Here is a 12,230-nt window from a genome sequence, read left to right on the forward strand (position 1 = left end):
ACACAGCAAGGTTGTATTACTGTTACAACTCATTTATTTACCCATTTCCTCTTCTCTTCTCCAAAAAATTTCTAAGACTGCTTGCTGAGAGAAGAGAGGTAAACAATAGAAAGGAAGAAACAGGATAGTTTCCTTTAGTTACAATCATGTCCAACTTATGGGTAGAGTAAATCAAAAGGAAAGTCCTGTGAATTTCAAATCCTGTGAGTTTCCTTTCATGCCTGTTTTCTGTCTGATTTTGTGCTGGGCAGATGAGTGCTGTAAATTTAAGACTAACTTGGTGATGTCTTCTGAAATGGTGCCATGACAGACTTATAAACTGCATCAGGCCTCTGGAGCCCAGGAGATTATGTTGAGACTTCAAACAGTAAGGGTGATTCTACACCTAAGAAGAGGGTACATTCGCCTTTTGGCTGGAACCGCCATCGTCCATTAATTTGCCAAAATGACCAACACAAAGGGAAAGAGGAGAGGTACCCACTGTATGTTCTCTAGACCTTTTAGAAAACATGGAGTTGTTCCTTTGGCTACACACATGCGAATCTGTAAGAAAGGTGATATTGTGGACATCAAGGGAATGGGCACTGTTCAAGAAGGAATGCCCTGCAAATGTTACCATGGCAAAACTGGAAGAGTCTACCGTATTACCCAGCATGCTGTTGGCAGTGTTGTAAACAAACAAGTTAAGGGCAAGATTCTTGCCAAGAGAATTAATGTACACGTTGAGCATATTAAACACTCAAAGAGCCGAGATAGCTTCCTGAAGTGTATGAAGGAAAATGATCAGAAAAAGAAGGAAGCCAAAGAGAAAGGTACTTGGGTCAACTGAAGCGCCAGCCTGCCCCACCCAGAGAAGCACACTTTGTGAGAACCAATGGAAAGTAGCCCGAACTGCTGGAACCCATTCCCTGTGAATGCATGGCATGATAAATGTAAAGAAAATAAAAGATCTCAAGACTGTAAAAATGTTTCTCTTAATTGAGTAGAAGTGTGGTGTCCTTTCCCCCCAAAAAATATTTAAAGTAAACTTTGTGTCAAAAAAAAAAGAACAGGGTACATTCTCTATTGGAATTCTTGTAGCTATAAAGATTTAGATAGGCAACAGCAAAAGGCCTAAAGGGCCATAAACCATCCATGGGCAGAAATACTTAAAAGTTACAAATTAAGCTAGTAAAATATTAAATAAAATATGTTCTATCCTCCTACATTGTTAGATACATATTTTATAAAGCAAAATAAAAAAATATGTGATTGTATGAGTAATAAAATAAAGGTTTATATATTTATAAATTATAAATTTGTAAATTATAAAATTATATTATTTAATAATATAAATATTCCAAAATTTTATTTTCTTGCCTTCATTTCAACAAATTTACTGAATATGTTGTTATAATGGAAATTTTCAAAAATTTAAGCTCTACTGATAGTATTAATCTAAGGCTTTAAAAATAAAATGTAATTATAATAAAAGTATATACAATTTGAATGTTTTCATCAAAATACGAACATTCAGGTGAATGTAAAAATTTTTAGTTGAATTATTTTCATACTTTTAAAAATTAAATATTGAAAATCATTTGTTAAAATTAAAGTACAAATGATTATTAAACTTTCAAATAAAATTTAAAGTTGAAAATGCTTATCTGATTTATTAGTATTTCATGAATAATTTTGCACATTTTTATAAAAATTATATTATTCATGATTCCAGCAGTTAGTGTTCATATTTTAATGGCCAATCTAAAGAATCAGCATCCTATTTAAAGTCGCATATATACAAATTTAGAGTAATGCAAATTAATATTGCAAAATATTCCTCAGCCACCATATGCAACTTCTTTGTTAGTAATAACTGGAATCACGAACTGGAACATGAAGAAAACCAAAGAAATGGTCATTCATGTCTACTAATGGACGAAGTTCATTAAGAAAGACTCTACTGAGCTCTTACTATCATAGAGGATTTGACATGTTGATTCATTTATCTTTTCCCTTTCCGAAATATCTGTGTCACTCAGATTCTCCTTGAATTTCCAAGTAGTGTTTGTCTCCAAGAGTGAGAATTATATCTCATCAAAGTGAATCTGTGAATTATGTGAATTATATCTCATCAAAGAGTCAAGTTATAGTTCTAATGGCTTCCTCAGTACTTAGAAACCATTCATTTGAAATGTTAAGTAGCACCTGCATCTGCAAAGGTTGTGATTTATTCTCTGGCCTAAGGGTAATATTGTGCATTTGAGGGATGTAGACCACAGGCCAAACACTTAAGGCCTGTATTCCTATAGCACATGATGAGACCACTGGTTCTCAGTGAAGGCCCTCCTCTTGTTGTTAATTTCTTACTGGGCCTAATTTATAAGCTAAACTATCATAGGTATGTATGTATAGGAAAAAACATAGTATGGTACTGTCCTCGGTTTCAGGCATCCACTGGGGATTTTGGAACAGATCCCTCTCAGATAAGGCGGGGAGTGGGGGACGACTGTATACTGAATTCATACATCAATCTAACAAATAGGCATTGATCCCACTACATGCCAGGTGGGTGGGCAGAGTGCTCGGGGCTGGAAGTCTGCTGTTTGCACTAGGAAGTAACACTTGTGTGAGGGATACACACATGTCTGACGGAGATTTGAAGGTGCTTTGCAAGCCTGACAGCAGAGCTAACCTGGCCTGTGGGGGTGAAGAGAGACTTCTTTTTTTTAAAAATTATTTATTTATTTATTTTTTTATTCTGTTATGTTAATCACTATACATTACATCATTAGTTTTTGATGTAGTGTTCCATGCCTTCTGAGAGATGTTATAGAAGCTAACAGGGTGAGCAGGGGTTCCCAGGTAAAGAATGGGAAGGGCATTGGGGGTAGGAGATTGCAGACACAGGGTTATGCAAAGGCTTTTCACATTCAAGAAAATCAAAAGTTGGAGAGGCACAGAGTAGCCACATCAAGGCCCTAAGAAGGTAAAATGAATTTGACAAGACCCAGCTTATTTGTTTGGAACTAGACCAGAGGTGCCATGTTAACAGCGTGGCTCTAATTGGACTCAAAGAAAATGCCAGTTGTTTGAGCCGTGCCACTTTTGATGTGTTGGCTTAGGAAAGAATTAATCAAAGCCCCTCAGTACAGTAATGTTTGTTTGTTAGTACACACCACTTTTCTCAAACTATACCAAAATTGGGGGTAGAAAGGAAACTTATTTTGGGCTTATGACGTGTGAGGTCTAGTTCTTCGTGCCCCTATAATTTCTCTGATGGGTTACCCCTTTCACGGGGAGCCCCCAGTGACGTATTCTAAAAATTGCTGTAACCAAAAAAATGCAGGCTTCTTAGTTAATAACAAAAGTGCTCAATTTCAGAAGCGGACCGGGAAGACAACACAAAATTTCTCTGCAGAAAATATATCTTCAAGTCTTGTGAGATGACAGGCAAACCATCCAAAATATTTGATTTGAAACGTGGGAAGGCAACACCATGGCTAGAGCATCAGAAGGAATCAGACTGAGAAGAAGGGAAAGAGCTGGGCGCCCCAGGCAAATGCCCTCCAATGGGCACCCCCTGCCAAGGACACTTCCAATGCCTGCAGCATATCTCCCACGGAAAATGACAGTTTTGCTGCTCCTCTGGGGCCAATTCTCCCAGTGCTGTAGTTACTTCCAACACAATATCCTGACGTGAGGTGGAGGAACAACGGGGCCTCAATAGTTGTACAGGTGGGACTAGGTCCTTAGGCTCCAGTAGCGGACAAGCCTTTGAATGGCACAGAAATTAAATTCATCCGTACAATGAGCTAGTTGTATTATCCAAAAACACCGACACCTTGTAAACTGTGGATTCATCTACTACATAGTTTTAATAGTGACTCAGTTTCATGGGAAAATGTTTTTATTGACATTCGGTATTCTCCTCTAATTACAATCTCTCATAATCCTCCTCATTGCACAGCTAGTTAGATACATTCTATGGAAAGCCCGAATTAGAAAATAGGCTCTTTAATAGATTTTTTTTTAATGAAAGGAAATTATTTGTTTTAGTCCACTTACCATTCCGTGATTCAGCCACCCTGGGATAAAATTATCAAGCAACTTTGGGTAAATCATCTCTCTGTCATAGGCATAAATGATCCAGAAGACCGCTACCACGAACTGGAAGGGAAAAGAAATCCTTTATTTCAAATTCACGATATACAATGCGTTGGTTATCCATTGTTCAAAAAACCCAACAGAACTGTAATCTAGAGTGAAAGACGAATCAGTAAACCAGCGAATGACTGGAAAGGGATTTCTAACTTCACTCCATTGGTGGTAATGCATGGGGACCTTCTTCCTTCCTTGGTCTCCCTACTGTGTTCTCTTAGGCAAAGGGATCTGTTTCTGAGGGAGAGAGAAATGAACTGTCATCTGGAACAGCTCCCTTCGAGGGCTAATTGTGTTGGTTTGAATCCTCTCAAGAGGGTTTAAAAGTTCACTGGTGGTTTTTTGGATCCCATTCCCCCCTCTACAGAGTCAGCACACATTCAAGAAACTGTAGTGTATTTTCCTTGAACCCATCATGTGGTTTAAATTAATCTTCACATTCTCAAGTTTCCATTTCACCACTAACAGCATTAAAATCACTGCCATACAAAATGTCCCGAAGTCACATTTCCTGCAAATGTATTAATTTATATAGCCTAAGCAGGGGCTGTGCCTGCATTGAAAGCAGAATGTATGGAACACAAAGGAAGAATCTTAATTCTCCTGGAATAACTTACATACTCATCTGGGTTCCCAAGGTTTATTTTGACCCATCAGCAACATAACTATCCAAAGAGAGTACAGTACTCAATTTATTCTCTTTCTTCAAACTAATGGTGAAAGAAGTTCAGATAAAATAAAGAAACGAATGGTCCAGGGTCTTAACCTTCAGCATGGAATTTTAAAGAAAATGCATATGCTTGTGTACGTAGTCAATAAATGTGGCATGGAGAAGGCAACTAGCTCAGAGAGAAAGATCAAAGTCTCTGCAGAGTTACATCTCATAATAAATGCTACAGAGCGATAAAATGCAGATGAATATTAAGCAGAAACAATTTTTATCTTATTTCTTGTAAGTCATCCATACCCCCGCATTTTACTAATAAAAGTAGTAAATATTTTAATGCCTCTTTTCATAAAACTCCCAGCACAAGCTAGTAATCAGAAGGGTTCCAAAGTTCTTTTCCAAGTATGTCAGTTATGACATGGGTAATTGTAGTCTGAAAAGAAAGTTCACCCTTAAAACCTAAGATGTTATGAACATTTCTCGTTTCATAAAACATATTGAAAGATAATTACAAGAGGCAACCATAGATTACACACATAGTTTCAATCCCAGATTGGTGTCTCCAGTTATTTATCCTGCTTTTGGGTCAACTATTTTCACTCAATTGATAAATGCACAAGATGGAAAAAAAATTATTAGCTTAAATGTTAACTGTCATTAGGATCTTTCCAAGTGCAATGAGTAGTTTGAAATTACTCACAACTTTGGTTTATTCATTCCACTACAGACTTCAAATGTACTGAGTATCAATATTACCCGCCCTCAGACCTGGGTGCCAAACTTTACAGCATCACGACTCAAAATGCAGTCCCAAGGATCAGCAGCTCCCATGTCACCTGAGAGCTTGTTAGATGTGTGGAATGCCAGGTCCTGTCTTGATATGTTCTGATTCTGCATTTTTTTTTAAAGATTTTATTTATTTGACAGAGAGGGCACAAGCAGAGGGAGAGAGAGGGAGAAGCAGGCTCCTGCTGAGCAAGGAGCCCGACGTGGGTCTCGATCCCAGGACCCTGGGATCATGACCCGGGCCGAAGGCAGCCGCCTAACCAACTGAGCCACCCAGGCGTCCCGTGATTCTGCATTTTTAATAAGATCCTGGGGTCACTCATATCCACATTAAAGTCTGAGACGTCAGCTTTGGAAGGTCCTCCAGCCACCTTGAGCCTCTGCCCCCGACATGGAGTGAGGCAGTCACTCAGCCAAATGGCTGGTCTACCCAGAGCCTCCACCTACTTTTCTATACCATATCCTGGGCAACAATAATCCTGGAATTTCCTCTTCAAAAAGACACAAGGGCCTGTGTAGACCTCCTTCCTGGGTCTGACCTGGAGGGTTGACTGCACAATCAATGTGTACACCCCTTGACCTGCAAGGTGGTTAAGATGTATCTGTTTCTGAAGGTGAGGACCAGTTTTACATTTAGTCTGGGACTCCACACACAAGCACGAAGCTACTTTAATCCTGGATGGAGCCATAGGTGGAAACCCCTTCACCTTTGCCATATAACGTAACCTAACCAGGGGTGACGTCCCATCACATTCACAGGTCCCCTCCCACACTCAAGGGGGGGGGATTAAACAGGCCTGCACCATATGGGATGCAATTGTGGGGCCATCTTAGAATTCTGCTTACCATATGCTTCCACTCTTCTTCTTTTCCAAATTGTTTCAGCTATTTTAAGTCCTTTGCATTTCCATTTAAATCTTAGAATCTCAGCTTGCTAATTTCTACAAAAATATCCTCCTAGAATTCTGATTACGACTGTACTGAATCAATATATTCAATCTGGGTTGAAATGACATCTTCACAATATTGTGTCTTCTGACCCAGGAACATCATTGATGCCTCCATTCATGTAGATCTTTGGTTTTTCAGTTTGTAGTTTTTAGTTGACAGATCTTGCACATATTTTTTTATAAATCTATTATGAAACATTTCATGTTTTTGTATGTTATTGTAGATAGTATTGAATTTGTTTTTACATTTTGTTACTCGTCTATAAAAGTACAAATGACTAGTTTATTGATGCTGTGTCCTCTAGCTTGGCTAAATTCGCGTAGTTTGAGTAGTTCTTCCATAAATTATTTTAGATTTTTATATGTATGTGATCTGCAAATAAAGACAGCTTTTTTTCTTCCTTTACAATGTATATGCCGTTTACTTCTTTTTCTTTTCTTAACTGCACAACCTACAAACTTCAGCACAGTGTTAACTAGAAGTGATGAGCAGAGAGCACCCTTGCTTTCTTCGCTATCTTAGGAAGGTGTCCAGTCTTTTAACATTTAAGTTTGGTATTAGCTGCAGATTTCTCTTAGGTGCCTTTTATCACGTTGAGGAAAATCTCTCCTATCCTTCATTTATGTATGTAATGGACAAGTGCTGAATTTTTTCAGATAATTTTACTGTATAACCTCAGGTGACCAGATAGTTCCTCTCCTTTATTTGGTTAATATGATGAATTATATAGATTTTTAATGTTAAACTAACCTTTAGTACTTGGTCATTATGTATTATCATTTTTATATATTGCTGGATTTGACTTGCTGATATTTTTGTTACGAATTTTTGTCCCATCTTCATTTACACAGTATATCAATCCATAGTTAGTTTTACTTTCTCATGTCTTCTTCCAATTTTGGTGACAGGAAAATGGTGGCCTCAAAAAATAAACTGGAAAAAGCTCCCTCCTCTATTTTTCAAGGGACTCTGTCCAAGATTGATATTATTTCCTCCTTACCTATTTAATATGCTTCTCTTTTTTTCTTTTCTTTTTTTCAACTTTTTTTTATTATGTTCTGTTAGCCAATATATAGTACATCATTAGTTTTTGATGTAGTGTTCAACGATTCATTAGTTGAATATAACACCCACTGCTCATCACCACATGCGCTCTCCTTAATACCCATCATCCAGTTACCCCACCCCCCATGCCTTTCCCTTCTCTAACCCTCAGTTTGGTTCCCAGATTCCAGAATCTCTCATGATTTGTCTCCCTCTCTGATTTATTCCCCTTCAATTTTCCCTCCCTTCCCCTGTGGTCCTCTGTGCTATTCCTTATGATCCACATATGAATGAAACCATATGATAATTGTCTTCCTCCGCTCAACTTATTTCACTTAGCATAATCCCCTCCAGTTCCATCCACATCAATGCAAATGGTAGGTATTCATCCTTTCTGATGGCTGAGTAATATTCTATTGTGTATATGAACCACATCTTCTTTACCCATTCACCTGTTCAAGGACATCTCATCTCCTTCTACAGTTTAGCTATTGTGGACATTGCTGCTATGAACATTGGGGTGCATGTGCCCCTTCTTTTCACTACATCTGTATCTTTGGGGTAATTATTTTAATTTAAATTCAATGAGCCAACATTTGGTACATCATCAGTTTTTAGTGTGGTGTTCAGTGACTCATTAGCTGCGTATAAAGTGATAGGCTTCTCTAGGGGAGCTATCTGGACTTGTAAGTTTTCTCATGAGAAGGTTTAATTGTGAATTCAATTTCTTTATTAGGTATAAAGTTCTCAGGTTTTCTGCCTTCTCTGGAGAAGAGTTTTTAGTTCAAAACTAAAACTTTATGACTCAGTTTTAGTCATTTTTGCCTTTTGTGGGATTTTTCCATCTCATCTAAGTTTTTGAACTATACTATTCAGCTGTGGAAATCAGCGAATGCTACAAATCAGGTATTTTTTTCCTTGTAGAGCCAGTTTTTAATTATTGACTAGCACACCACTGTGGAGAGCTACTTTCTGTTCACCATAAATGATCATTCATGGTGTCCCTACCACATGGAGAGTATTTTGGTGTCAGTACTTACTGGTGGAATGTGATCAATCCTTTCACCCCTACCAAATATTGAGGGAATTCCATGGGTTATTAAAAGTGAAGTGACTTTCAAGAAAGTGTTAGTCATCTTTCTTAGTGTAATACTAGAAGGTCAAGAGGCCCAGGCAACTGTATAATCAGCCTTCTAAATAATTCTTGAGATAGAAACACAGCACAGATGGTGGTTTCTTGGCTTCATGCACTAATTTCTCTTGATAGTATGGTCATCAGCAAACCCAAAATAAGTTTGAACTCTACTACCAGGGCATGAATATGAATCAAAAATAGGTTCCCTTGGACAGGCGAAGTACCACTGAAACGTTCCACAATTGTGGCCAGCTATTTCTCAGCGTGCACCTGCTGCTTCTCAGCTGCCAGGCCCAGGATACTGTATTTGAACTGAGAGTAGAAGGAGCTCAGGCGCTTTCCAGTCCTTCAAGCTTCCCAGACGAAGTACTTGTGTTACAGCTAGTCATTGAGGCTTCATTTGAACCCCTGGAACAATTAGAAATGAATGCAAAAGAAAACTGGATTCACGCTTTGTCTCCTTCTGTAAAGAGTCTCTTATATAGTATCCGATAGAAGCTGAAGTTAATCAGCTTTAGTCCACTTCTAAGAAGAAGCTTTGCTGATCAGTGGGAAATTCTTTGGAATTTAGTAAAACCAATTAGAGCCCAAAGGATGTTGCAGAGAAATATACCATGAAGGAGGTCAAAGAGAAAAGTCACTTATCTATAGATTGGTTTATAAAGGCCATTTAGCATATCTCAAACATCCACTGTTGAAGAAGGGAAGGAGGAAATAAATGAATACATCTTTAAAGTCTTCAGCTTCAATATGACATGATCCTATGAAATCACTTTTCCTTTAAAAACTAATCTATTAGTACTCAGACTTTACCAAATACCTATTGGAAAAAAAAATCGAATTCTGTTTTGAGCTCTTTTACTTTGCTTCCAGATTTCCTTGTCATGATTTTCTTTCCCATCACTTTTTTCCGTGGTAATATTTGCTGAGAGGTAATGTGTAGACATGTTTCCCATTGTGCTTTCTCCTTCCAAACACACAAAGCATGATAATAAGTTGTGTGTTTTGGATGCTAGCTGGCTTTATCTCTGATGCTCCCCAAGCAGAGAGAGACTCTCTCATTTTTCATATACTAAATTCCTTTATTTATAAGGATCTATTTCTGAAATTTCTACTCTTTTAAAAAAAATGTATTGTTATGTTAATCACCATACATTACATCATTACTTTTTGATGTAGTGTTCCATGATTCATTGTTTGCATATAACACCCAATGCTCCATTCAATATTTGCCTTCTTTAATACCCATCACCAGGCTAACCCATCCCCCCACCCCTCTCCCCTCTAGAACCCTCAGTTGGTTTCTTAGAGTCCATAGTGTCTCATGGTTTGTCTCCCCCTCTGATTTCCCCCTGTTCATTTTTCCCTTCCTACTATCTTTTTTTTAAAAAAAAAACATATAATGTATTATTTGTTTCAGAGGTACAGGTCTGTGATTCAACAGTCTTACACAATTCATAGTGCTCACCATGGCACATACCATCCCCAATGTCTATCACCCAGCCACCCCATCCCTCCTACCCCCCACCACTCCAGTAACCCTCAGTTTGTTTCCTGAGATTAAAAATTATTCATATCAGTGAGATCATATGATACATGTCTTTCTTGATTGACTTATTTCGCTCAGCATAATACCCTCCAGTTCCATCCACATCGTTGCAAATGGCAAGATTTCATTCCTTTTGATGGCTGCATAATATTCCATTGTATATATATACCAGGTCTTCTTTCTCCATTCATCTGTTGATGGACATCTTGGCTCTTTCCACAGTTTGGTTATTGTGGACATTGCTGCTATAAACATCGGGGTGCACGTACCCCTTCAGATCCCTACATTTGTATCTTTGGGGTAAATACCCAGTAGTGCAATTGCTGGGTTATATGGTAGCTCTATTTTCAACTTTCTGAGGAACCTTCATACTGTTTTCCAGAGTGGCTGCACCAGCTTGCATTCCCACCAACATTGTAGGAGGGTTCCCCTTTCTCCGCATCCCCGCCAACATCTGTTGTTTCGTGACTTGTTAATTTTAGCCATTCTGACTGGTTTGAGGTGGTATCTCACTGAGGTTTTGATTTGGATTTCCCTGATGCCGAGCGAGGTTGAGCACTTTCATGTGCCATTTGGATGTCTTCTTTGGAAAAATGTCTGTTCATGTCTTCTGCTCATTTCTTGATTGGATTATTTGTTCTTTGGGTGTTGAGTTTGGAAAGTTCTTTATAGATTTTGGATACTAGCCCTTTATCTGATATGTCATTTGCAAATATCTTCTCCCATTCTGTCGGTTGTCTTTTGGTTTTGTGGACTATTTCTTTTGCTAGGCAAAAGCTTTTTATCTTGATGAAGTCCCAATAGTTCATTTTTGCCCTTGCTTCCCTTGCCTTTGGCGATGTTTCTAGGAAGAAGTTGCTGTGGCTGAGGTCGAAGAGGTTGCTGCTTGTGTTCTCCTTTAGGATTTTGATGGACTCCTATCTCACATTGAGGTCTTTCAACCATTTTGAGTCTATTTTTGTGTGTGGTGTAAGGAAATGGTCCAGTTTCATTCTTCTGCATGTGGCTGTCCAATTTTCCAACACCATTTGTTGAAGAGACTGTCTTTTTGCCATTGGACATTCTTTCCTGCTTTGTCGAGGATTAGCTGACCATACGGTTGAGGGTCCATTTCTGGGCTCTCGATTCTGTTCCATTGATCTATGTGTCTGTTTTTGTGCCAGTACCATACTGTCTTAATGATGACAGCTTTGTAACAGAGCTGGAAGTTTGGAATTGTGATGCCGCCAGCTTTGCTTTTCTTTTTCAACATTCCTCTGGTTATTTGGGGTCTTCTCTGGTTCCATACAAATTTTAGGATTATTTGTTCCATTCCTTTGAAAGAAGTGGATGGTATTTTGATAGGGATTGCATTAAATGTATAGATTGCTCTAGGTAGCATTGACATCTTCACAATCTTTGTTCTTCCAATCCATGAGCATGGAATGTTTTTCCATTTCTTTGTGTCTTCCTCAATTTCTTTCATGAGTATTCTATAGTTTTCTGAGTACAGATCCTTTGCCTCTTTGGTTAGATTTATTCCTAGGTATTTTATGATTTTGGGTGCAATTGTAAATGGGATTGACTCCTTAATTTCTCTTTCTTCTACCAGGAAATTAAAGAAGAACTAAAAAAATTCATGGAAACAAATGAAAATGAGAACACAACTGGGCAAAATCTTTGGGATGCAGCAAAGACAGTCCTAAGAGGAAAGTATATAGCAATAAGAGACTTTCTCAAGAAACAAAAAAGGTCTCAAATACACAGCCTAACCCTACACCTAAAGGAGCTAGAGAAAAAACAGCAAATAAAGCCTAAACCCACCAGGAGAAGAGAAATAATAAAGATCAGAGCAGAAATCAATGAAATAGAAACCAAAAGAATAGTAGAACAGATCAACGAAACTAGGAGCTGGTTCTTTGAAAGAATTGTTAAGATTGATAAACTCCTGGTCAGACTTATCAAAAAGAAAAGAGAAA

At 38.2% G+C, this 12,230-nt stretch overlaps 1 protein-coding gene and 1 pseudogene across 1 annotated transcript in view; one reads left to right on the forward strand and one right to left on the reverse strand.

Moving 5' to 3' along the window:
* AIG1 (androgen induced 1) overlaps positions 1 to 12,230 on the reverse strand; it is a 246,783-nt gene that overhangs the window by 155,190 nt on the left and 79,363 nt on the right. Inside the window, exon 3 of the mRNA XM_028121438.2 lies at positions 4,048 to 4,149. Within this exon, the coding sequence (XP_027977239.1) occupies positions 4,048 to 4,149 (102 nt within the window). The remainder of the gene's footprint in view (positions 1 to 4,047; positions 4,150 to 12,230) is intronic.
* LOC148164046 (large ribosomal subunit protein eL21 pseudogene) lies at positions 446 to 914 on the forward strand (annotated as a pseudogene).

This window comes from Eumetopias jubatus, unplaced genomic scaffold (assembly GCF_037043125.1).
Source record: "Eumetopias jubatus isolate StellerSeaLion01/CBP00866 unplaced genomic scaffold, mEumJub1_p1.0 scaffold_6, whole genome shotgun sequence".
NCBI classification, from domain to species: Eukaryota; Metazoa; Chordata; class Mammalia; order Carnivora; family Otariidae; genus Eumetopias; species Eumetopias jubatus.